Genomic DNA, 27,188 nt, shown 5'->3' with positions numbered 1-27,188 from the left:
GAGGCATCACTTTATTTTGATGGTCCCTTTAACGCATTTTGTTGAATTTAAGTTACAGTGCATATACATGTCAAATAATTCTCAATAGATTATAAATAGACTGTTAGGTTAGGGTTAGGGTTAGTGTAAGATGACATGTACCATACATCAGTCTGTTTATTGTGTTGAAGGAGCAGTATCAGCAGATATTAAGCAGACATTCTACTGATACTCACATGAGAAGTAATTGGCTTGTAGTTGCAATGTAACTTTTAGTTTTAGCAAAATATGAAATAGGGATCATCAAAATAAATTAGAAAATACCAACGCTATCTCACAGTAATTTGTAACGTTTTGATCTAGTGGCTAATTTGTATGAATTTGTGCAATCTCATTTATACAATTTGCTTATCCCTTAATGATGGTTGGGTTAAGGGGTGGGGTTTGGTGCCACGTCTCCTTTTATCTGGAGGGTTGGTGCCATGTCTCCTGAATTCATAAGAATCAGCCATTAAACTGACAAAATGTAAAACTGTTACATATCCTCGTGAGATCAAGCTGAAAATACTGAAGTAAAAAAAAAAGCCCTGCTATTTGAGAAATATTAGGAGGGCTAATAATTTGACATTATAAAAGGTTGTTCTGTACCATTGTGTCGGAATATATGATATGATATTTTTTTTTTGAGTTTTCTGTCATAAAAAGAAGGGACTAGAGAAGGAATTAAATTAACAATATTAATAACTATTCTCATGTATATACATTTAGACCAAGGTTATTATATTTAATGAAAAAAAAAAAAAAAAAGAAATCCATATAAAATTTATAATAATTTTCTTTAACTGAACTTTAAATAAACATTGAAAATTATAGCAAAAACGTCCTTCGTTTTCATCTTTGTAAATGTGTTTAATGCCTAAGCCCACTGTAAAGCCACTTTTCCACTGCATACGACAAACGGCAGACCGGAAGACCTCCGTGAAGTTGGCACCCCATAAAAACAAATAATCCCCAAAACTATGCCATTCGTTTGTGCTACGTTTGTGCTGATTTGTGCCGCAAAAACGAACGTTTGTGCTGGTTTGGGGTCTGAGATATTAAGCATTATTTTTTTAACCGTGTGACGTCACTCTCCACCCCATGTTGCGCAATTGACTTCAAAACAGCACAGGTCGTTTGTGCTCGGTTTGTGCTGGTTTGTGCCGTTAAAACGAACACGGTATCTGTTTTCCTCTTTTAGATATAAGCAAAATATTTCGGGAGCCGTGACGTCACTCTCCACCCCATTTCCTCCAAATTGCACAAAACTGGTATCATTCGTTTGTGCTGGGTTTGTGCTGGTTTGTGCCGTTAATATAAACACTTTATCTATTTCCGTTGTTTAGATATAGCCAAAATATTTCGGGAGCCGTGACGTCATTCTCCACCCCATGTTGTCTAAATCACACCAAACTGGTCTCATTCGTTTGTGCTCGGTTTGTGCTGGTTTGTGCCGTTAAAATAAACACTTTAGCTATTTTTATTGTTTAGATATTGCCTAATCAAAACATTTCGGGAGCCGTGACGTCACTCTCCACCCCAGGTTGTCTAAATTGCACAAAACAGGTGTCATATGTTAGTGCTCGATTTGTGCTGGTTTGTGCCGTTAAAATAAACACTTTATCTATGTTTATTGATTAGATATTGCCTAATCAAAACATTTCGGGAGCCGTGACGTCACTCTCCACCCCAGGTTGTCTAAATTGCACAAAACAGGTGTCATATGTTCTCGATTTGTGCTGGTTTGTGCCGTTAAAATAAACACTTTATCTATGTTTATTGATTAGATATTGCCTAATTAAAACATTTCGGGAGCCGCCACGTCACTCAGCGCCCCATTATTTCCTCTAAAATGCACAAAACAGGTGACACTCTTTAGTGCTGGATTTGTGTTGGTTTATGCCATTAAAATAAACACTTTATCTGTTTGTATTGTTTAGATATTGCCTAATCAAAACACTTTGGGAGCCGCGACGTAATATTGCACCAAACAGTCATTCAGTTGTGCTGGTTGTGCCGTTTATAAACACTTATCTATTTTCCTTGTTTGGATTTAACCAAAATATTTGGTTAGATTTGTGCTGGTTTGTGCCATGAAAATGAACAACAGATATTTATATTTGTGCACAAATATGTTACTTTCGTTTGCTCACAAATTGTGCTCGTTTGTGCTGCAAAAATATTATTTGTAAAAAAATAATATCAGATCATTAAGAGGTCTCTCCACCCCAGTTGCTACATGTTTACTAAAAGAGTCTCGTATGTGTGCGTTTCATTTGTGCTGGATTGTACCTGAAAGTTTCGTTAGTGTTGCTTCTTTTATTAAAATATTGAATGAAAGATAATGATATCAGATACCCGCATATTTTAAAATATTTAAATTTGTTTGGGCTGATAGAAATTTTATTTAAGATGCTTTATTTTTTTAGATAGCCTAGGCCAAGGTTATTCTGAGATCTTTTTATTATTAGAAAAAGCATGAAGGATGCGAACATAATTTTGACAGATTTAATCCAAGTAAAAGGGCTTGGCCAATATAAAGATAATTGGCTACAACCCTGCTTTACTTAACTACTTCGTTTTAGTCTCATATGAGTAGCCAGCATGCTTAACGATAGAGGAAAAAATAATTTAAAAAAAAATATATAATTTGTATTAATTTTATTTATTTATTTTATAAAAATGTATTAATATACATTTTTTTTACCTGTTTAACCATGCAGCGATTTTTCTCTTAAATACTTTTATCATCTGGTCGTCCATATTAGGCTGCTTTCGTATTTAAACAAGCAGCCTAAACTTTTCTGTTGTGGTAGGTAGGCCTACCACTTATGATTAAGTAAAGCAGCTTTAGTGGACTTATTTAGTCAATATTTATTTTATGGGAAAAAAAAGATTATAACACATGCAAACACATAGGCTATGCGTTTTCTACAGATAAGTTTTGGTTATCGTGATTGAGTTGTTTGTCATACATTAAAAGAACAATGTCCAAATGGCAATAAAATAACAATAAATAATTGATTAATTAATTACAATTAATAATAATAATAACAATAACAACAATCATATAAAATATTTACATTCACAATTGGTAAACACTGTGCGTTTTTATCAAGGGCTGTAGGATGTTATTTTGACCATTTTGATTTGGTTTAATAAAAGATAAACATGTAATATTTTGTCATATTTTAGTTATCCTTAGTTATCTTCTTATTATTGTCATTATTATTAATATTTTTATATTTATTTTATATTTAATAACTTGTAGACTCTTTAAACAATGAGGAAATAACTAAACTTTTTTAATTCAAGGCCCAGACAGCTTGTTTTGTAATTTAATGCCGGCTATAGGCTACCACCTGAGGGATGGTTATACGGCGTGTTGTGATGTCGGCCGTCACCGGAGAAAATTAATTTAAACTTTAAAACTTTAATTTTTTGCACTTTTGTTTGAAAGCTTTAGTGGCACTGTAGCTGTCCAAGGTACTGTTGTATAATTTAAATTATAGTCTATATATGCAACAATAAACAAGTCGAATGAATGAATGAAATAAATATAGATTCTTGAATGTTGATATTGTTTTTGCTAATAAAAAATAACAAATGTTTAATAAAAATAAAATGAGCAATTTTCAATATTTATACAATTCAGTTAAATATAAGCTGGACATTTTTGGGGACATGTAATTTCTCTGTGATCTTTAATATATACTGGGTAGCTATATTTTCTAAAATCTCAACCAGGAATTGCTTTAATATGAATATGCTTTACATCCTGATATGCTGTTGTTTCATTTTCATTTTTATTTCACTTGAAAAAAATCGGTATTTAATGTTTGAATACTAAAATAAATAACAGCCATTGTTTAAATGTTTATTTCACCAACAAAATGTATATTTTATATTTTTATCAACTTTTCATATAAAACCTCTGTGTAATTTATTGATTGTTAAAAATGAAATAATTTAAGTGCTATATTTTTTATTAGTGAAAGTGCCCGCTTACTTTGCCCAAGGCCTGTCAAAAATATAATTCTGCCACTATAATACAAATGCACTATTATTGTTTTATTATCATTGTTTATTTTTCTGTAATGTATGAAATTTTTGATACATTTATTTCCCCTCCAATCATTTTCATTCATCACGTTAAATTTTGGTAATTTTCCCTGCAAATAAAATTGATTTGCTGTCTTGCCTGGTTTAGCACGGAATGTGAGCCTAAAAAGGATCCGAACGATTGGAAAAGCGGCTTTTAAAGAGACAAACTATATGCGAAATTTGTTTCAAAAAGATATTTTTTTCCAAAAAAAATATACGAATTATATTTTAGTTTGAGGCCAACTGTGCGGGTGGATAATTTTCAGTCAGTGGAAAGTAGGCCTATGAATTTAATATGCCTCATATTGTATTACAATCTTCTGTCATATATTTGCAATTTTTTAAATATGTCATAACACAAATGAGACTCTTTTAGTAAACATGTAGCAACTGGGGTGGAGAGACCTCTTAATGATCTGATATTATTTTTTTACAAATAATATTTTTGCAGCACAAACGAGCACAATTTGTGAGCAAACGAAAGTAACATATTTGTGCACAAATATAAATATCTGTTGTTCATTTTCATGGCACAAACCAGCACAATTCTAACCAAACATTTTGGTTAAATCCAAACAAGGAAAATAGATAAGTGTTTATAAACGGCACAACCAGCACAACTGAATGACTGTTTGGTGCAATATTACGTCGCGGCTCCCAAAGTGTTTTGATTAGGCAATATCTAAACAATACAAACAGATAAAGTGTTTATTTTAATGGCATAAACCAACACAAATCCAGCACTAAAGAGTGTCACCTGTTTTGTGCATTTTAGAGGAAATAATGGGGCGCTGAGTGACGTGGCGGCTCCCGAAATGTTTTAATTAGGCAATATCTAATCAATAAACATATAAAGTGTTAATTGTTATTGCACAAACCAGCACAAATCCAGCACTAACGTATGACACCTGTTTTGTGCAATTTAGAGGAAATAATGGGGCGCTGAATGACATCGCGGCTCCCGAAATGTTTTGATTAGGCAATATCTAATCAATAAACATAGATAAAGTGTTTATTTTAACGGCACAAACCAGCACAAATCGAGCACTAACATATGACACCTGTTTTGTGCAATTTAGACAACCTGGGGTGGAGAGTGACGTCACGGCTCCCGAAATGTTTTGATAAGGCAATATCTAAACAATAAAAATAGCTAAAGTGTTTATTTTAACGGCACAAACCAGCACAAACCGAGCACAAACGAATGAGACCAGTTTGGTGTGATTTAGACAACATGGGGTGGAGAATGACGTCACGGCTCCCGAAATATTTTGGCTATATCTAAACAACGAAAATAGATAAAGTGTTTATATTAACGGCACAAACCAGCACAAACCCAGCACAAACGAATGATACCAGTTTTGTGCAATTTGGAGGAAATGGGGTGGAGAGTGACGTCACGGCTCCCGAAATATTTTGCTTATATCTAAAAGAGGAAAACAGATACCGTGTTCGTTTTAACGGCACAAACCAGCACAAACCGAGCACAAACGACCTGTGCTGTTTTGAAGTCAATTGCGCAACATGGGGTGGAGAGTGACGTCACACGGTTAAAAAAATAATGCTTAATATCTCAGACCCCAAACCAGCACAAACGTTCGTTTTTGCGGCACAAATCAGCACAAACGTAGCACAAACGAATGGCATAGTTTTGGGGATTATTTGTTTTTATGGGGTGCCAACTTCACGGAGGTGACCGGAAGTCATTCATTTCCAATAGAGAAAAGTCCTGGAGCTGCGTGGAGTTTCGATCATCTCCGTATACAGATAATTCTGATCCGAATTGAGCTGCAGATTCGTTGAAATATTCCTGCGACTAGACCGTATTCGACCGGATGTGATGTATTCCAGTGTTGTTAAAGCAGGTACATTTTAGTCATTTTTTTATCATAAAAAAAGTTTAATTAAAAATACTAAAATATTATATTAAAAAAATATTTCTATTTAAAAAATGAGTAATACAAAATATTATTTTTAATGTTGTCTCCACATACCCTCCAAAATTGCTAGCTGTCAATGAGTTTCTAGTATTCATTCATTCATTCATTCATTCATTCATGGTGAACGCACAGAATGAAGGCTCTTAATTTTGTACTCCTTTATTTCAGACACAGCGAGAACAGCTTCTCTCCCATGGTGCACGACGAAACTGAAAATTCTGTGTGACTGCCACAAGGGGGCGTATTCGCACAGCCGTGTGTCGAAATGTTGTGTGCAGTGGAAAGGCGGCTTAAAGTCTTTTAGAAGTAAATCTATTTACTTTGCGCTCCCATGGGTTTGACCCGTGCGGCACCTGGGAGTCTGTAATCCTGCTGCCATTGGCCTGATCGAGTTGGTTTTCCTCCAGTCATCATCACTGTTGCACCCGTGACAAAAACAATGTGTGCTTGACAGCAGCACGGTGACCACTTTGAATACAAATACTTAAAATGATTACTTTAACACATTTGTGCCCAATAATGGGGTTTGTTTCTGTATTAGTGATCGCAAACTAATCTTTTTAACCGGATCTTCTAAGTGAACAAGTTAAATTAGTTCATTAAATCGAAATGAATCATTTGAAACAATTCACGTCTCCAGTAAGCACTAACATTCAGTTATTAGAACAGTACACTGAGATGAGGTGAACCGAGAATACTGCGCATGCGTGATTCAGCAGATGGTACATGAAAGCCTGCTGTGACTGAAGTAAACGCGAACAACTGCAGCGCGAGTAAACCGAGGGCTTAAATGAAAGGATCTGGTGAAAAAAAACGTACGTTTATTTCATGACGAAGTCGTAATGGAGTTTGAATAAGTGAATCATGATTCAGTTGGGTTGCAAAACTTAACTATAAGACATCTTTTCAGATCATAGTGATGTTTTAACTGACTGAAATTACTATTGCTGACCACATATTTTGATATGTCGAGTCCTAACATGGGAGGATTGTCACAAAAGATCCAGTTTGCTGTAAAGATCTGAACTTCTCATCACTACCGTGTATTAGTTGTCCCAAATTAATTGTTTCTTCGGTGCATCACAATGCAGACATTGACAATTCGGTTTCGATTCAGTAATAGTCATAACCGGTTATTACGTACAGTACTGACATAATTTATCTCATATGCGCTATGTCGCCATAGCCTACTATGTCGAGGGAGGTGAGCGCAAGTATTCACAATGCTCCAACGTGCTTTACTTCACTCGCGTTAGTATTTTTTTTTATATTTATTTATTCACATTATTAATTTATTTAATTACTTTTTTATTTAATTATTTACTTAATAATTTTTTTTTCTGTCCTTCCATCCTTTTGCCTGCTCACATGCAAAAATGAAAAAGCTCATTCAAAATTTAATTAAATCGTATTACATTATAATAAATATTTTATTAGTGCTTTATTAACAACAACAACAACAATTATAATAATAATAATAATAATAATAATAATAATAATAATAATAATAAAAACACTTATCTTATGATCTAATTAATTAAACTTATTTTGTATTCAAGAGTTTGTCATCTCTGGTTTGTCATGGTGTTAGCTTTTGGTCTGATATTGAGGGTTCTTGCAGACGTTGCCTCACGTTTGTCTGCAGCACTGGAACCGCTCTCTGCTCTCGAGTTTCTGTGTGTGATGTCCGACAGCTCCGCGCCACATGCCGCCAGCTGTAAATATTGATGCCGGATCTCTTTCACCACAGCCGTCAGTGTTTGGGCTGCAAGAAAATGCTGATGGAAAAAAAAGAGGAGCAAATTCACCACTAATTCTTTTCACTGACACTGAAGCTAATGGGCGGAATCGCTGCTAAACACTGACTGGATTAGGGTTTATTAAATTTGTATAATTTTTTTTTGCAATTACTGTACTTAATGTCATTTGTGAAATTAGTTTAGTGTGGCAAAGCGTAGACATTTTAAGGAATATTTTCTTTTGCGCAGCTCCTTTTCATCCTTTTCAAGTTATGCTGACTTATTGTACTTGCAAAGAAAACCCACTATGAAGCACTATTAAAAAAAAAAAATCAAGCAATTTTTTAAAGTAATATTAGAGCTAGGTATGAGGATCGGATGAAAAGCTAGCATTATTCATGATAACCTTCATTTTGACATAATTGTGGTGGTAAATCCAACAGTAGTATTGTAGTAGTAGCCATCTTAAATACAATACAGTTTAAAATATTTAAACGAGAATTTTGTTATTTTATTTAGGAAGAATGCAAACAATTACCTTTTAAATAGCTACTTTACTCACTACAAGAAAGAGTATTGTATCCGCTGTTGTGTTTATTAACAAATTAAAAAAGTTTCAAAATGACTTGTCATATAACCTAATAGATTAGTATCTCTGCCGTAAAGATACATGTTCACCCAAAAATGAATATTGAACAAAAAAAGAAGGTTTTATGAAGAATGCTTGTTGCTGGCACCCATTGACTTCTATAGTAGGGGAAAAAACAAAGTACACTACCTGACAAAAGTCTTGTTGCTTATCCAAGTTTTAGGAACAACAAATAATAACTTGACTTCGATCATTTGGTATCAGAAGTGGCTTATATGAAAAGCCTCTAGATTACGCTTATTTTACCAAAATAAAATATGATCATTCCTTGATTTTTAGTTATTTAATTAGGACAGTAAGGTCTGACTTTGCTTAGACAAAAGTCTTGACACTGAACAGAAATAATCTCCTGTATACAATATAAAGTCATGATGCAGTGGAAAAAGAGTTAATATTGTGCATGACTCCCGTGATCTTGGAGGACTGCATCCATACATCTCTGACTCAATGGCTCAAATAACTTATTAATAAAGTCATCTGGAATGGCAAAGAAAGTGCTCTTGCAGGACTCCCAGAGTTCATCAAGATTCACCCTCACCCTAGACATGCTCAATAATGTTCATGTCTGGTGACTGGGCTGGCCAATCCTCGAGCACCTTGACCTTCGTTGCTTTCAGGAACTTTGATGTGGAGGCTGAAGTATGAGAAGGGGCGCTATCCTGCTGAAGAATTAGCCCTCTCCTGTGGTTTTTAATGTAATGGGCAGCAATAATAACTTGATACCTCAGGCTGCTGACATTGCCATCCACTCTGCAGATCTCTTGCACGCCACCATACTGAATGTAACCCCAAACCACCACTTTTTCTTTACCAAACTGATTTCTGTGAGAATCTTGGGTCCATGTGGGTTCCAGTAGGTCTTCTGCAGTATTTGTGATGATTGGGATGCAGTTTAACAGATGATTCATCAGGAAAAAATAAAAAAATAAATCAACCTTCTGCCCTTTTTCTATGTCAATAGGTGCCAGCTACCAGCATTCTTCTAAATATCTATTATTTTCTGTGTGTGTTTTCAGCAGAAGAAAGGATCTCACAAAGGTTTAAAACCACATGTGGTGAAGAGAAAAGACTAAAACAAATAAAAAACAAAAAATTTAAATTTAACAAGCTACTTAAGTCATAACAAGAAAGACTATTGTATCCTCTGTAGTGTTTATTAACAAATGAATAAAATGCCAATAAGACTTATCATAAAATATAATAGATTATCAGGACATACGCCATCCACCATTGACTAAAGAGACTGTGTGTTTTTTTCTGTTGATGTGAGTGTTGGTGTGTTCATCAGTGATCGCTCTGCATGTCTAATGAGTCAGACTGAGCCCCGGTGGATCTGCGCTCGCATGCATCCATAATGACTTGAAACCCGTGCCAGTGATGCTCGCTGGCAAAAACATGATTACGTGTCGCTCCGATCGCTCTATATTGTCTTTTGTATCTCTGCTTACTATTTTTGAATCGTATCGATCTCAGGATTAAGACTCTTTGCTTTGTTTTCTACTTAAATCTCAACCCAAGCGCAAGTCTCGACAGCATTGGAGTCTAAAAGGTCACCCGTTTACGGAGAATTTTGACACATAAAACCGTGTGGAGTTTTGTATTTGCGTGTAGTTGGACTAAACAATACACAGCCGACATGGGTGAGCATCACAATGGTTATTTTCAAGCTTTTGTTGTGTTATTGAGATTCAGGCAATGGAAAAAAGCTGCGTTTATTTTGGAAAATGGTTTGTCCTTTAAAAAAAAAAGATGATGGTTCTTATGTAGATTTCTTTTAATCTTAAAGGGATAGTTCACCCCAAAATTATAACTCTGTTATCATATACTTTCACTTGTTTCAAAGCTTTATGTGTTGGTTTCTTCTGTTGAACACAAGAGAAGATATTTCGAAAACAGCTAAAAACCTGTAACCATTGACTTCTATAGTTGGAAAAACAAATTGAAGTCAATGGTTACAGGTTTTTAGCATTCTTCAAAATATCTTCTTTAGAGTTCAACAATGATTATTATCAAGCATTTATTGTGTCATTGAGATTCAGGCAATGGAAAAAAGCTTTGTTTGTTTTATTTATTACAAATCATTTTCCAAAACAATGTTCAATTGTTCTAATGTAGATTTCTTTTAATCTTAAAGGGACAGTTCACCCAAAAAATAAAATTCTATAATCTTTAACTTTCACTTGCTTCAAAGCTTTATGTGTTTGTTTCTTCTGTTGAACACAAGAGGAGATATTTCAAAGAATGCTGAAAACCTGTAACCATTGACTTCCATGGTTAGAAAAACAAATGGAAGTCAATGGTTACAGGTTTTCAGCATTCTTAAAAATATCTTTAGAGTTCAAGAATTGTTATTAAGCTTTTGTTGTGTTATTGAGATTAAGGCAATGGAAAAAATAAGCTGAGTTTGTTTTGGAAAATCTTTGGTCATTAAAATTATGGATATTGTTATTATGTAGATGAGTTTGTTTAATCTTGAAGGGATAGTTCACCCAAAAATAAACTTATCATTTACTTTTGCTTCTTTCAAAGCTCTGTTTGTTTCTTCTGATGAACACAAAAGGAAATATTTCAAAGAATGCTGAAAACCTGTAACCTTTGACTTCCATTGTTAAAAAAAATAAATTGAAGTCAATGATTATAGGTGTTCAGCATTCTTAAAAATACCTTCTTTAGTGTCTTATTATGTAGATTAGCTTGTTTAATCTTGATAGGGTAGTTCCCCTCAAAATTAAGTTGTTATCATTTGCTTTCACTTGCTTCAAAGCTTTGTGTTAGTTTCTTCTGTTGAACACAAAAGACGATATTTCGAAGAATGCTGAAAACCTGTAACCATTTACTTCCACTGTGGGGAAAATCAAATACTATGAAAGTCAGTGGTTACAGGTTTTCAGCATTCTTAAAAATATGTATATGAAATCTATGGTTACAGGTTTTTTAGCATTCTTAAAAAATATTCTTTAGTGTTCAACAATGATTATTATCAAGCTTTTGCTGTGTCATTGTGATCCAGGCAATGGAAAAAAGCTGTGTTTGTTTTATGACAAACCATTTTCCAAAACAATGTTCAGCTATTCTAATGTAGATTTCTTTTAATCTTAAAGGGGTAGTTCACTCAAATTAAAATAGTTATCGTTTACTTTGACTTGCTTCATATGTGTTGGTTTCTTCTGTTGAACACAAAAGAAGATATTTTGAAGAATGCTGAAAACTTGTAATTGTTGATCTTCATTCTTGGAAAAACAAATTGAAGTCAATGGTTACAGGTTTTCAGCATTCTTAAAAGTACCTTCTTTTGTGTTCAATAGAAGGAAGAAACCTTTAAAGGTTTGAAACACTTAAGAGTGAGTAAATAGTAAATAATGTTAATTTTCTTGGGGTGAACTATCCTTTTAATAACTTCATATTTCTAATAATCTAAACCGATTGACTCATAATATCCAATTAGACTTTAATTTTTCCATTTAATTTGAGAGATGACATGTCCGTAGAGAACGGAGTGTACATATGTTCTCTTTCCTCACAGAGATCGGTCTATTTTTGATTCTGTCTCTGCATAATTAGCACTTTGTTTAACAGGTTCTTTTTGTTTTTTTTCTTCCCAACTTCAGAGAAAATAAAAGCTATGAATATGCATCCAGTCTATTACGAGCTGCTGGCCTCTAAATATAGAAGCTTATTAAATATTCATGCTCCACCTGCAGGCGCTGTTTTAGCTGGTGAATGATAATGCTCCCCTCATCATGAACATCCTCACTTTTATAAAACATCTATCAAATATTTAGCGGGCCCAGCACGGTCTGTCCGGTTATGCTGTTTGATGCTGAAACATGTATCATTGATGTTTGTTTGTGTTTTGTTTATTGGGCATCACAAAGATGATTAGTATCTTAAATAGTCATATTCTGTTAATCAAAAAATTTAAATATATTTTATTCTTTGTGATTTTTTTAATAACTTTAATTAAATTATTATTATTATTATTATTATTATTATTATTATTATTTATCTATTATAATAAACACATAATTATTAATTATAAAAAATAATTATTAATAAATAATCATTTATTATTAGATAATAAGGTATTCTATTATATTGTATTATATTATATTTTAAATGAATATAAATATAAAATATAAAAATTAATAATTATTTATTAATTTATGAAATAATATAAAGTATTGATGTAAGTGTTTTTAAAATATACTCAATAACTTAAATGATGCTGAATCCAACACAAGCCAATGAAATAATCCCATTTAATTGACAGCAAACATGTCAAAAATCGGCATGAGCAGAAAATGAGTTCAATATTAAGCTATTTTGAACTTTGTCCGTGATATGGGTCCAAGCTAGTCGATAGTGCACTTGGCTGCTCTTGCTTTGGTCGGCATAGCAGCAAACAGCACTTGCGTAGCGCAAGCCATTAAAATTAACGGGTTTCATAGTGCTGCGCTTTCCATGTTTGGTGTGAAACCCACTTTAGTCTGAGCAATGACCATGGTTAGAGGGTGAGTGAAACAATACACTGAACACTGTGATCAGCATAGACTTTCTCATTTTTTTTCTTTTGACCAAAAATTTATTTTTTGGCTGTGTCAGTTGGCTTTTACGTGTGGAGTTTGCATATTCTCCCCGTGTTGGTGTGGGTTTCCTACTGGTGCTCTGGTTTCCCCTAGTCCAAAAACATGTGCTATAGGTGAATTGAATAAGCTAAATTGGCTGTAATGTATGGGTGTATGTATAGGGGTTTCCCAGTACTGGGTTGCAGCTGAAAGTGCATCCTCTGTGTAAAACATATGCTGGATAAGTTGGCGGTTCATTCCGCTGTGACCCCTGATGAATAAAGGAACTAAGCTAAAGGGAAATGAAGGAAAGTAGCAACTGTAACTGTAGCAAACAACAACTGTTACTAACTTTATATTAAATGTACTAACAACCATCCAAAACAGCCAAATTAGCACGTTTAATCTCAATAAACTCTGCATTTTCTAAAGTGAAACATGAGCCGGACATATTCTTGACGGGCTTCATGAGATTCACACTGAAAAGGTCCCCTGCCATTTGACACCAGTGACACCTCACTCAACACTTTATCAATTTTTCACCGCACACATCTTTTGGTTTGTCTGTCGCTGACTGACCGAGCATTCATCACAATAACACTCTCATCCATCTGCGGCGTGTCTCAGAGCCGTTCGCTGCGCTATTCCTCACCGTGATCTTATCAAAATCCACTTGAAAGATGTGACCTTCTCACTTTATTGAACGATAGGACAGCTCATACACAACTTATGAAGTTTCATAATAGTTATTAGTTTTGTGTGTACTGCAGGTTACTCCATTGTTTGGAGGTTGCAAGAAATATTGTAGACAACAATTCTCACTATTAAATGTGCAGTAGGTGATTGTCTTCAAAAGCATTTTTTGTTGTGCTGGTTGAAAGTCTCTTCACAGTCTAATATTAATGATTCCAGTAAATGATCTAAATGTGTTTATATGTATTTTAAAATTTTGGGTAAGGCATAAAACTAAAAAATGTTCATCCAATTAAATAGAGCCAGACCGGCATCTCTCATAATTCCGATAAGTAGCCCAATGTGTCTGTCAGCAAATGCAGATTTGAACAACTGTGCAGCCTTTTGTACACAGCTCTGCAGAACGCTGCGCTATCACGAGAGAGAGCATGGGTGCGTGCGTGCGTGATTGGTAAAAATATGCTGAATCAAAACTTTTTTAAAAACCTGAATCAGTATTGGAGTTACCTTTGCACGCTGGAGAAAGGATGACCCCATGTCTGAAGGATTTCTCTTAGACAGGTAATGTTCTGTTTTAAAACTGTTTTAGCTTCACGCACGTTAGATGTTATTACAAATGGGTTATATCATCACAGAAGTGTTGTTCAGTCACTAAAATCTTCCGATGAAAGATTGATTAGACTATTTTGAGTTTCATAAGGGACCTTTTACAGCATCGATAATGTAGATTTGAATTAGTTTAACAACAAAACACAAGTAAATACCGCTACCCCATCCAGTCTCTCCCTATATTGTTTAACTTGCCACTTTAAATATTCGCTCTGAAATCGCATGCCAGTTTGACTTGCACGCCGCCGGACAAGCACTAGTCGCTTTTAACACATGAGAGAGGGTTCTTTTGCTGTGCTCGTGTTTAAGGAGGCATGGCTATAGACGGCAGGGGAGGGACTGTGATACAGAGATTTATGCTAAGCTGTTAGCATTGTGGAAGATCACCTACTGCACCTTTAATAGTAGCTTATTGACTACCTATTGTAAAGATATTAGCTCTTTATTAATACTTATAAAGTACATACAGTTAAGGTCAGAATTATTAGCCCTCCTGTATATTTTTCCCCAACATTCTGTTTGAGGGAAGGAAGATTTTTTTCAACATATTACTAAAAATAATAGTTTTAATAATAATTTCTCAAAAACTGGTATTGCAACACAGGCTCATTGTGGATACGTACCCCTGTCTACATTTCTGGAGAGTGCGAATTATTTAGCCAGAGGTACAGGTTCTGGCTGCATTTTGTCTGAAAAATGAATGCTACGGGGTGGTATGATGCTGCAGTCGGCTTCTGTTCGTTTTTTGTGCTACCACTGACTGCTTACCTCCGTATGGACAGCTTTTCCGGTCTTACCAGTTTGCCCAGTAGCTCACCATTTGCGTTGGCAGACTTGGGATGCGGAGCGGAGTTGACCGCGACGACAGGGTTTGAGTTTGGCAAGAATGGTTTCAGAAACCAGGTAAAACAAAATAAATAAACAGCAGGCTGAAAACATCGTATAATCACGCAGCCGCGATGGCTTTTCTTTTTCTAGATTGCTTTTGAAAACATTATTGGTTGGTTTTAGGGAAGCAGGTGGGTGGGTCAGTCTGTCAGTCAGTTGACAGTAAGCTGGCCTGGGGTGTGTTTCCCAAACAACGACATAACTTGCGGCTGAACTATTATAGTAAGAAGCATTGTTTGGGAATTAAACAACGTAGTGAGGAGGGTTTCCCAAAACCTGTAGTTTCTCTGTTGATGATCTATCGTTTGAACCATGTCAGGTATAACGTAAAACCTTCATAATGACGCTCTAAGCTCTAATGCAGAAATATTAGAGTAACAACTCTTTAGTGAAAAAGCCCATACATTTTTGTGCAAATTAAATTGTTTTTACATGCATATATAAAAAAAGCAACATTAGTTATGGTAAAAACATGCACTTGTTTTCCCTATTAATTAAAATATATGTAAAGGGCACATATAGGGCCAATGTTTTCTTTAGAAATATTATTCCATATTCCATATTCTATTAAAAAACATAAAATCCCTTAGCTAACAGTATTTTAATCTACATATAAATTGTTAATAATAGTTGTAATTTACAGTAGGCTACTTATTAAGGAAGGAAAAAATCCTACTTAATATTAATACTAATAATAATAATTATTATTCTTAATATTAATATTAAGTAGGATGTTATTTATTTATTTATTTTTAAAGTCTACTTTTACAATTTGACACAATTAAGCTACTGCAAAAATCTTCTAACCAACAGGCCACTGTCATATACAGTACAGATGCATGTCTTAATAACAAGTAAAACCATTAACGCTATATATTTTTGTTTTCACAAGCTTTGGAGACATAACATTTATTCCCCTTTTAAGCAATCAGTCTCTGGAACAATATTTTAGCACTTTGTAAAAAATCTGTCCCTTTCTGGCCATCTGATAATTGGCATGGATGTAAATCATACAGTAATTGAGCGATCGTGATTTTAGAAAGTATTACATCGCCTTGTAAACGTTTATTATTACCATTTGATGAGCCTCACCATAGAGTTTGATATGGCGCTTGAACCCTGAAGCCGATTCATGTGATGTCACATTTAACAAGCAAATAATGACCTTAAAATGTTTTTTTAATTAAAAACTGCTTTTATTGTATCCAAAATAAAACAAAGAGGACTTTTTTCCAGAAGAAAAAAATATTATCAGACATACTGTGAAAAATTCCTTGCTCTGTTAAACTTAATTTGGGAAACATTGGGCAAAAAAAAAAAAAATAATAATCACAGGAGGGCTATAAATTTTGACTTCAACTGTATTCTGCATGATCTTATTGTCCATACCTAATCCCATTCAATACCTAAACCCAGCTATCACCTTAGTAGCTTTTAATAAACATGAAATAAAGAGTCTGTTAACCTAACCCAAAAGACAGTTATTTGTTTGTTAACAGTGAAAGATGTGCTTTAAAATAAAGTGTAAAAATGATTTGCCCCTTTCTTCTGAAGAAAATGGTGATGGTTCTTCGTTTCTCTACAATGAAAGTCAATGTAAACTAGCTTGTATGTAACCATGGTGGAAAGAGTATTTAAATCATCCTTAAGTAAAAGTACCATTACTTGCCCAAAAATGTAGTGCAAGTAGAGTAAAAGTATCTGTTGTAAATATTACTCAAAGTATAAGTAAAAAAAGAGTTGTGAGAATTTACACTGTGAAAAGTTGATGTGTTTACATGCAGTTTGTGAAGGGATGTGTAAACGATATATTCTTTAGTGCTTTCAGTTATCTTCGTTCGCGCGTTTGTTCGCTTGTTTATTTGTTTGTTCGTTTGTTTGTTCGCTCGTTCGTTCGTTCGTTCGTTCATTCTTTCGTTCATTCACTGGTTCTTTTGCTTGTTTGCTCACTCGTTTTCTCGCTAGTTTGTTTGTTCATTCGTTCATCCGCTCATTTGTGCGCTTGTTCGTTCTCTAGCTTGTTCGTTTGTTTGTTTGTTCGTTCACTCGCTCATTTATTCCTTTGTTCATTTATTTGTTCCTTCGTTTGTTCCTTTGTTCCTTCGTTCTTTTCTTCGTTCCTTCCTTTGTTCATTCCTTCTTTCCTTCCTTTCATTGTTTGTTCGTTCTGTCCTTCCTTTGTTCATTCATTCATTCATTCATTCATTCATTCATTCATTCATTCATTCGTTCTTTTGTTCCTTCCTACATTAGGTCCTTTGTTTATACATTCAATCATTCGTTCATTCCTTTATTTGTTCCTTTGTTTTTTCCTTTGTTTGTTCAGTGCTTCCTTGAATCCTTTCTTCATTCATTTAGTCCTTCCTTCCATCAGTAATTTAGTCCTTTCTTCTATTATTCGACCCTTCCTTCCATTTAGTGATTAAGGCTGTTTGGTGTTTTCAGTCATCATTAGGCCCACACTGAATTTTTCGCAGATTTTCAGCAAAATTTGGCAGATTTTTAGCCCACCGTTAGTCTATTTATTTACTTGAGTAAATTCTGCAGAAATCCACAGATTTTTACCAAAATTCTCCACAGAAATAGCAAAAAATGTCTGCAGATTCCATTTGGCCCTTATACAGTTTCTCATCATCACACGCAGTCTAAACAACCTCTGGGTCATTGCGTGTCAAGATTTGGACACTTTGGACATTTTTAATGCTTTCAAATGGTATGCAGCATTGAACCCTTGTCTTGAGGTTGTTCAGGATGATGCGGTTTACTTTCTGTATGCGATTTGACTGGACAGGAATCACAGGACTGATTTTTCTACTTTAGCCAATCACCATAGACAAAAACTAAATAAAGTAGTGACTGCAGGTTGAAGTAGTGGAGTAATAGTACCAAAAATGTACTCAAGAGAAATAAAAGTACACATTTTTAAAACTACGCAGTACAATTCCTGAGTAAAACTACTCAATTACAGTAATTTGAGTATTTGTAATTTGTTACTTTACACCACTGTATATAACACAGTATAATCTGTGTGTTACATTTAAATCCACAGCTTATCGTGAAAAACACGAAAATCAATTGTGGAATAATCCTGATAATTCATTTCTACGCTGAGATACATCATTTCCGCAGGCTGGAGGCATTATGCATTCAGGCTGGATGGATGAAAGCCTCTGTGTGCGGGTGAGACTCAGAGAGCATGTTTAATTACCACCAACAAACTGGATGAGAGCTTTGATGCCAACCGGCTGCTAAGTGTATTTCTGCTGGGTAAATAACAAGGTCAGGCTGCCATACGCTCGGTGTTGGTGGGACTTGAATGTTCAAGAGATGTTCAGGCTGTGCTGGTGTTAAAAGCGGAAGATTTGAGAGATTGTGAAGGAATGGTTAGAGTATAGTGATGATTAAACTCACCTCTAGTTGTTTCTAAACATGTTTCTGTACAACCACTGTTCCCTACACATCTGGATGATAGTGTTTATTTGTAAGCAAAGCCCACACGTTATCTCTGGTTCCTTTTACACAAAAGTCCTACAGGGTTTTTCCATTGGTGTTTGTAATAATCTCGAACAGGGGTGGCCATACTCAGTCCTGGAGGGCTGGTGTCCTGCAGATTTTAGCTCCAACTTTCCTCAACACACATGCACGGATGTTCCTAAATCCTTGGAAGAGCTCGATTAGCCAGCCCAGGTGTGTCTGATTGAGGTTGGAACTAAACTTTGCAGGACACCAGCCCTCCAGGACTGAGTCTGGACACCCACATACACAAAAAATACAAACCTTTATAATCGTTACTCATTTTGTTTAGTCTTAAAGAATGAATGCGTTTTGTGAAGCCTAAGGTGGAAAAAGATGGATATATGAACTACAGGTGAAGACAAAATGATTAGCCATTCTACTAAATTTGCATAACTTTTTGAATATTTCCCAAGTGATGTTTAACAGAGCAATTTTTCAGTGTTATTATTGTTTTTTTTTTTTTTAGATAAACTATTATTTTTATAAGTTTAGCTGGTATAAAAAGCTTTTTAAAAATGTAAAAATGGCTTAGGTCAATATGTATAGCCCCCTTTAGGAATTGTTTTTTTTCTTCTTCAATTGGCTACAGAACAAACAATTGTTATCCAAAGACTTAACCAACCTATTTACCCTTATTAGACTTAGTTAAACTTTTAAATGGCACCTAAAGCTGAATACTAGTGTCTTGCTGTACAACAAATAACATGTGCTATCATGAATCAATTCAATTCAATTCATCTTTATTTCTATAGCGCTTTTACAATGTAGACTGTGTCAAAGCAGCTTAACATAGAAGATTACAGTAAATTGAAACTGTGTCAGTCCAGTTTTCAGTGTTGAAGTTCAGTTTAGTTCAGTTCAATGTGGTTTATTGCTGAGAGTCCAAGCACTGAAGAGCAAATCCATTAATGCGCAGCTCCACAAGTCCCGAATTATGCAAGCCAGTTTTTTACAGTGTCAGTGGCAAGGAACAAAACCAATTTGCAAAAGTGAAAAACCTCAAGAGAACTAGGCTCAGTTGGGCACGACCATTTCTCCTTTGGCCAAACTCTCCACTCCTCCATGACCACCACAGCAGCTTCTAAGAATACGGCCTGGTCCATGATTATGGAAACCTCGGGAAAATAAGTCTAACATAAGCGCAGACGCCGTTTAAATTATAATGTCGTTTGGGAAGTGTTCCCGTCTCCGGTTGCCCTACATAATGCAGACCAACCATGCTTTTGAAGATTTGGATTTCAAAAGCATTTGTGTTTTATGTGTATGCTAATGCAAAGAGATGTGTCTTCATTAAAAAATTGTTATTAGTAAGTTACTGTAGCTGTTAAATCTATTGTTTAAAAATGTGTTGAAAAAAAAACATCTCTCTATGTTAATCATCACTTATATATATATAGTTTTACAGGAGAGCTTATAATTTTGTCTTCTACTCTAAATGGAAACATGAGTTTACCTATTCTGTACACCGTTTGCATTTACCTGTCCATGACATGCTTGTTCCTTGTTTTTTAACTCTGTTTTTTCGAAAGATCTCAAAATACCCCCACTGGTGTTTTATTACACCATGCTGTAAATGCTATTTTATTGGGTGGTGGCAAAAGCATTTTTTTTTAAATTTGCATGTCTCTTGAAATGCAAATGAGCTATATCTGCCCACCCACTTTCTAGAAAAGGGGTGGCGTCTTTACAGCTTGTGCCTTGGTTACTCCAGCAGCAAGTGACATCTGCATGTTTGTATTACAGTATAACAAACTTATTTTGTTTTTGTCACCTGACATGCTCGCGTTTATGTCAAAAGCACACAAAATTATATTGTGTAACATTATATGTTAATTACGCTCAGAAAAATCTGTATATATGAGTACATTATATCTATGCAACAACTCAACCAAACCATGCGTTATTTAAAATCATCATATTCTGACTCATATGTTACTTCAAGTACATTTCCTACAAAAGTCTGTAACCACTTGTTTGAAAAATTCTTTTTCTAGTCTAGTAAAAGTTATTAAAAGGGGGTATTAGCGATGTATTTTAAGTAATCAAATAAAATGTGAACATTTTCATTGAGGCACTTTTCCAAAATCACAGAATTCAAGATGAAATAACTCAGTTCATAAATGCTAGCATATTTGCAGTTTGTGGCCTACCAAAATACATAGTCTCTGTGGTGTATAGTCAGACAAGCCAGGCAGCTCCACCCCCAAACCCATGTCATTGGTTGAACCAGAATCTTTCACATTCATCCTTTCCTGTCATATACTCTGATGGTTTTGTTTGTGTAGTGCACCGGCATCACAATTTCCTGAACCTGTTTGTTGTGGGACCTGCGTATGAGATTCTGGACGAAATGGCAATATTCATTCTATCTCTGGCTTCAAAGTGGGAAATTACTGATTAACTATACCAATCGCTTCTCCCACAACAGCAAGTTTTCATTGATCTCAGTTGGGGGTTTGCGTTCAGTCTTGATTTTAACTTCTTGCTCTCTCATCAGGTGATGTGGGTATGCAACCTGTGCCGAAAACAACAAGAAATCCTCACCAAGTCAGGGGCCTGGTTCTTCAGTGGCCCAGGGGGAGCCCTGCCTGCAGGTGCGAGTGACCCTCGCCGCCGCCACGAAGAGGCTCCGCAGGAGAAGAAGGCCAAACTGCAGGAAGCTCCATTGCTGTACCAGAGCTCAGGAGACCGCAGCCGAGCTCCAGGACTCCCCCGACAGGCATCCCTCAACAACAACTCTAGTCTGAAGCCCAACGACCCAACAAGCAACAGGTGAGTTTAAGGCTTAATGATGGTAAAACTTTTGAAGCATCTCGTTACTGAACCACTGTGTTGATCACTTCAGGAATTTGGTAGGTAAAGTTGGTGAAGATGAACTTTGGCGTAAAAAAAGTTTGACAAAGCTTGCCTAGATGTTAAAGTACTTTGAGGTTTGAGTTAGGTGTTTATGTCAGGGGTTTCACTGCTAGGCAGATGCTAACGATTTCTGGAGTAGCTGCTTAGATATGGCTAGGGTGTTGCTTGAATGGTGGATTGCTAGGGTGTTGCTAGGTAGTTGGAGTAGTTTCTAGTATGTTGTGTAAGTGGGTTTTGAAGCCAACCGATTGCTGTTATGTTGCTAAGTTGCTTGGATTTTCTCTTTGATTACTGGGTTTTTGATAAGCAGTCCCTAAAGTGATCCAGGTGGTTGCATACTGTAGGTCATGCTACTGGACTGTATTTGGGAGAATAATGTCTGTTAGGATATTTCATTGTTTGTTGGCCATTGCTTTGGCAACCAACTAGGTTGCATGGAAAAATAGTGCTCAGCACATATATGAGTTCTCTACTCACAAATCTCTCTTTTTTAAATTCATATTTTTAATAGGAAGCTATACAATATTATATGTGTGCATATATAAATTAGATTAGTCCGTACTGAAGCCAAATCTGGAGCTTATCTAACAAAATAATTTACGATAATGATCCAAAAACTAGGACAACCAAATGTATATGTTATTTATATATATAAAAAATTGAAAATTTTAGTTAAATTTTTGTAGGTTGTATATTTTTTTGCTATATTTTTCTTGAATTTTATTTGCATTATCCTTCAATTTCTAAATGTGTTTGGTGACTAAAATATTACTTTAATAAATATATCTGTTTTATTTAAATGCCAAAATACATAGCCTAAATTCACTGAGAAATGGATACAAATTAAGAGTTCAGATGCAAAAGCCACCAAACTCCACTTCTGCCAAAAATGAGATAATGGCATTGAGTGAATGCTTTAGGCATGTACTACACCATCAACAGATATATGTAGTAAAGTAAAGGTCCAAGGAACATTTCCAAGTTTTTTTTATGAATAGGCTACTATATGTTAATACTTTACATTTAAGTTCAGCAGTTTTCTTTTTACTTTTTAAGAGCAGTGGCATTTCTAATTAACTTCTTTTTTTTATTAGAATATACAAAAATCATACAAATACAAGAAAACATCAACAAATAACAAAAACAAAGCAACAAAACAAAAACAACAACAATATAGTCAGGTACTGGTATGTGCTTCAGTGTGCGTGTGTGTGTGTGCGCGTGCGTGCATGCGTGCGTGTGTGTGTGTGTGTGTGTATGCATGTAAAGGTAACTTGGTGGACAGGTCAGAGTACATACATAAGGAACAATAACAGTCAATTTATTTTTTACTTTCTAATTGACTTCTAGAAGCACATTTTAATTTAAACATTATTTATTTATTTTTTTACCTGTAAGCACAAAGCAGTGTTAATGTTCAAGCTATTTATTATGTTTAAAATGGCTGACAATAATAATAAATATTCATAATAATAGAAATAAATCTGCCTCATTTTTAAACTGTGCAGAGCTTTGGCTGCTTAATTAGAGATACTACGCTACTGCATTTCAATACAATATGGTGCTACTTGAAGAGACATTTTTTTCTGAGCTGGTACTTGGTGAAAAAAGTTTGAGAAGATGTAGACATTTTTATATAAGTACTGTATGAATAATTCTACTTCACAGTTTTGAATTTGACCATGAAAGTAACTTTCATAAATACAATTGAGTATGTACACTGTGTACAGTATGCATCTTATGATATTTACATGGTTAAAAGGTATAATTGCCATGTTTTTTATCAATTGTTATAAATTGTCTAACTTAAAACTATTTATTGAAAAGGATCTACTTTTAAACGCTCATACATACACAATCCTGTGTTAAGTGAAACTGATACTTAGATAACAACAGCTGGAGCATGCAATGCATTAGTTCAGGATCCATATGTTTTCAGCCATTTACCATTGCTAATCTGCTGCTGAACATGCTAGCCAGGTAAATAACAATCAGTAATTTATGGTGAAACCTGCTCTTGAACTAATGCAGGGAGTCGTAGCGCATTTATCAAACCGTACGGCCCTAATCTGCAGGGAGATGCTAATGCAGAGTGAGCAGTGAGTGTGATTTGGTCTTTTACCACACAGTGGCGGTGTCTCTCTGAGCCCTGCCATCAGATTCTCTTGCTCTTTTGCTTTGACGTCTGTATGGGCTTCACTGCTCAGGGGTCACAGGTCAGTCCCGGAGAGATGTCTCCGCAGAAACAGATGCCTGCTCCCTTGAATCCGAGGCGACCGCTGTGTGTTGGTTTGATTTTTCCGTTCCTGAATGCCCGTGGAGGAGAGTAGTGTTGGGCTTTGTGCCACAGGGATGGGGCTGAGCTCACCTGCTGCTGCTAGTGTGTGTTATGTTGACATGGGTGCATTTGAATGACAAACGTCTTATATAGTCATTAGTCGTTTAATAATGGGTTATTTTGAAGAATAATTGTTGGTCTGTGTATATAAAAAGTTCAGATACAAAAACCCCTAAAGGCCCCTAAACTGAGCATTTTACTCAGCCTCTTATGTTTATGTTCAGTTATTTGACTTTAAAGGCAATGAAAAGAACTTATCATTATAAAAGGACAATTACTGAGCATACACACAGGAGTCTGAGAAAAATGTTCATTTTAGAAGAAAATATTAAACATAATTTTTGCATCTAAATTCTTCATTTGTGTTTGATGTTTTGGCAGTTTCAGCATGTCTTTTTTTTTACGACAGCATTTTAGGAATATATTTGCATTTATTCATGGATAACATATAAGTGATGTATTGTACACCATGTATTGACCTTTTAAAAAAAAGAGAAAAACAGTTCTGCTTTTAATGTTTATGAAAAGAACGATATATTTACAATCGTTAGGGCAGCATTTATTGTAAATGTTTAACAAATGAATAACTGTAATAATTAAATAATGTGTATTTGCTGAATTAATGCATTCCATTTTTAAAAATGAACAACTATATTTGAGGAATATCACTCGAGTAGCAGTGCGATATGGCTGTATATCGGCACTGGTGGGAGACGTGTGTTGGCTCGAGGCTGCAGGCCGAGTGCCTTAGTGTCCCACCAATGACTGTATACAGTATTTCTCTGTCACAATTGGGATACCACAATAATGAACTCTCAAAAAAGCCAAAGCAAACACTACCCGATTACTATGGTATAAATACAGCACTACAACATACAAAAGAGAGAGATCATCTTAGAATGTCACTTACCTGTTAATTACACAAGGGTGAGGAGGCTGTGCGAGTGCTGTTATTGCAGAATATCACATGGCTATCAGCCAATCAGATTCGAGAACCAGACAGAACTGTGTGTGTGTGTGTGTGTGTGTGTGTTCTATATACATATTTATTTATATATTTGTATGTGTATGTATATGTATGTATGTATGTATGTATGTATGTATGTATGTTAGTTAGTTAGTTAGTTAGTTAGTTAGTTAGTTAGTTAGTTAGTTAGTTAGTTAGTTAGTTAGTTAGTTGGTTGATTTTATTAGTACCAGTAGGTAGATTCTTTTTGCAGCAAAGTTTGGCATTTAATGGAAACAATTAAGTCACACATATACATACCCACATATATATACATAAAAAGTACCTTGTAAAAGATTACAAAATATTCAGAGCGACAATAGATGATGGGACAAAGCTATTCCTGAACCGTTTTGTCCTACTAAAAAGCATCTGAAACCTTCGACCCGAAGGAAGCAGGATATATATATATATATATATATATATATATATATATATATATATATATATTTATATATATATATATATATATATTTATATATATATATATATATATATATATATATATATATATATATATATATATATATATATATACACACACACATATATATATATATATATATATATATATATATATATATATATATATATATATATATATATATATATATATATATATATATATATATATATAGCAAATGAGCAATATAACACAAATAGCAGTGCAATAAGGCCGTATATCGGCACCGGTTGGAGGCGTGTATCCCACCAGTGTCTGACCAGTGCTAATATAGCACTACTACAAGTGTAATATTGCATTTATACACAGTTTAACGGCACAATCATGTATATAAAAAGAAAATCAAAAACGGACAGTCAAAAAATCCTTTTGTATGAGGAACTTCTTTCTTCCATTTCTTCACTTCTGCAGCTGACTGTCAGAACAGCAGAAACTGTTGCTAACTCACCAACGTCACTTTAGAGCTAGTGTTTGAATGAATCTCTTGCACAAAATATAAAGTGATGACAAAACAGGTAAGTCTAGAGACATTTCCCAGTATTTCTCTGTTGCAATAAGGAGATCACAATAATTAACCCCAAAAAAAGCCAAAGCAACTTGGATTTGCAATAAGGAAAAATACTGAACACATGCAGGAATTTCTTCTTTCTTTCTTTTTACTGAAGTAGTCTGCAGTAACAAAAACAGGAGACTCATTAGAAACAAATGGAAGTACTCAGGGTTATACATAGAGTGGCTAACACAAAATGCATACATTCCTTATGTATAAATCCCACCTTACAGTCAATACACAACAATTAATATAGTATAAATACAGCACTGCAACATACAAAAGAGAAAGATCGGCTTAGAATGTCACTCCCTAGTTTTATAATGATTTGATCAGAAATTGCGCTGAGTTTTTCTCCTCGAATGGGGTATTATGCAGTCTCTGTTGCATCTGTGGATGGACCATGGATGGATATCTACGCACTTTATCTCAGAAATTGTAAATATTTGCCTTAAAAGTACATTATGTTGTCCAACAGCTGCAATATTTGTCAAACTGTAGTGAGTTTATTGATCTGTAATACTGAAGGGTGAGGAGGCTATATGACTGCTGTTATTGCAGAATATTAACAAGATTCAAGAACCAGACAGAACTGCAGTATAAAATATGTACATATATTAGAAATTAATCCAATGTATATATTATCACGATATTTCACCAATTTATCGGTCACTGATGACGATCAGACAATTTTTGATTGGTTTAAAACCATTGTCATATTGGTAATGCATGGCCTTTGAGAAGGTATTGAGTTAAATCTCTTTTGAGTTACCATTATATGAAATATTTACCCTAACAGAATTTAATCAGTGCAAGATATAGTTTGTCAGACATATTTGAGTGATCCTGATACTCATAACGTTGGACTGTTTAATGTTAATAGATACAGTATAAATAATTAATAGTTAATAGTTCAGTATAAATAGTTTGATGCAGCAACAAAACTGCTAGTTTGTATGATCAAGTGAAAAATATTGGTATTAGTTTCATAATCGGCCAATAGTTGTTATTGGTGCATCCCTGTACCACTGCATATTCCTACTCTTCAAGTTTGAGGGTGGTATTTCTGGTGCAATGCATTTGTTTTCTTACTCATCCCTGGCTTCTTTACCTGGCAGATGTCCGTGAACGGCTCAGGACAGCAGGTGAGCTTTAAGCTGCTTTCCCGGATGCAGTTTGACATTTCCTGAAGAACAGAACAAATGCCTTTCTGCTGTGAAATGTATAAAAAGCTACTGTAAGAGTAGCATCGGT

General features: G+C 34.8%; 1 protein-coding gene across 24 annotated transcripts in view; it reads left to right on the top strand.

Annotated features, from left to right (window-relative positions):
- rims2a (regulating synaptic membrane exocytosis 2a) overlaps positions 1-27,188 on the top strand; it is a 315,973-nt gene that overhangs the window by 70,661 nt on the left and 218,124 nt on the right. For all 24 annotated transcript variants that reach the window (XM_073926654.1, XM_073926650.1, XM_073926642.1 and 21 more), the window contains one exon: positions 21,219-21,493. In XM_073926654.1, the coding sequence (XP_073782755.1) occupies positions 21,219-21,493 (275 nt within the window). The remainder of the gene's footprint in view (positions 1-21,218; positions 21,494-27,188) is intronic.

Source organism: Danio rerio, chromosome 16 (assembly GCF_049306965.1).
Source record: "Danio rerio strain Tuebingen ecotype United States chromosome 16, GRCz12tu, whole genome shotgun sequence".
Taxonomy (NCBI): domain Eukaryota; kingdom Metazoa; phylum Chordata; class Actinopteri; order Cypriniformes; family Danionidae; genus Danio; species Danio rerio.
The sequence above is the reverse complement of the archived record's forward strand: the minus strand, read 5'-3'. Positions and strand labels throughout refer to the sequence as shown.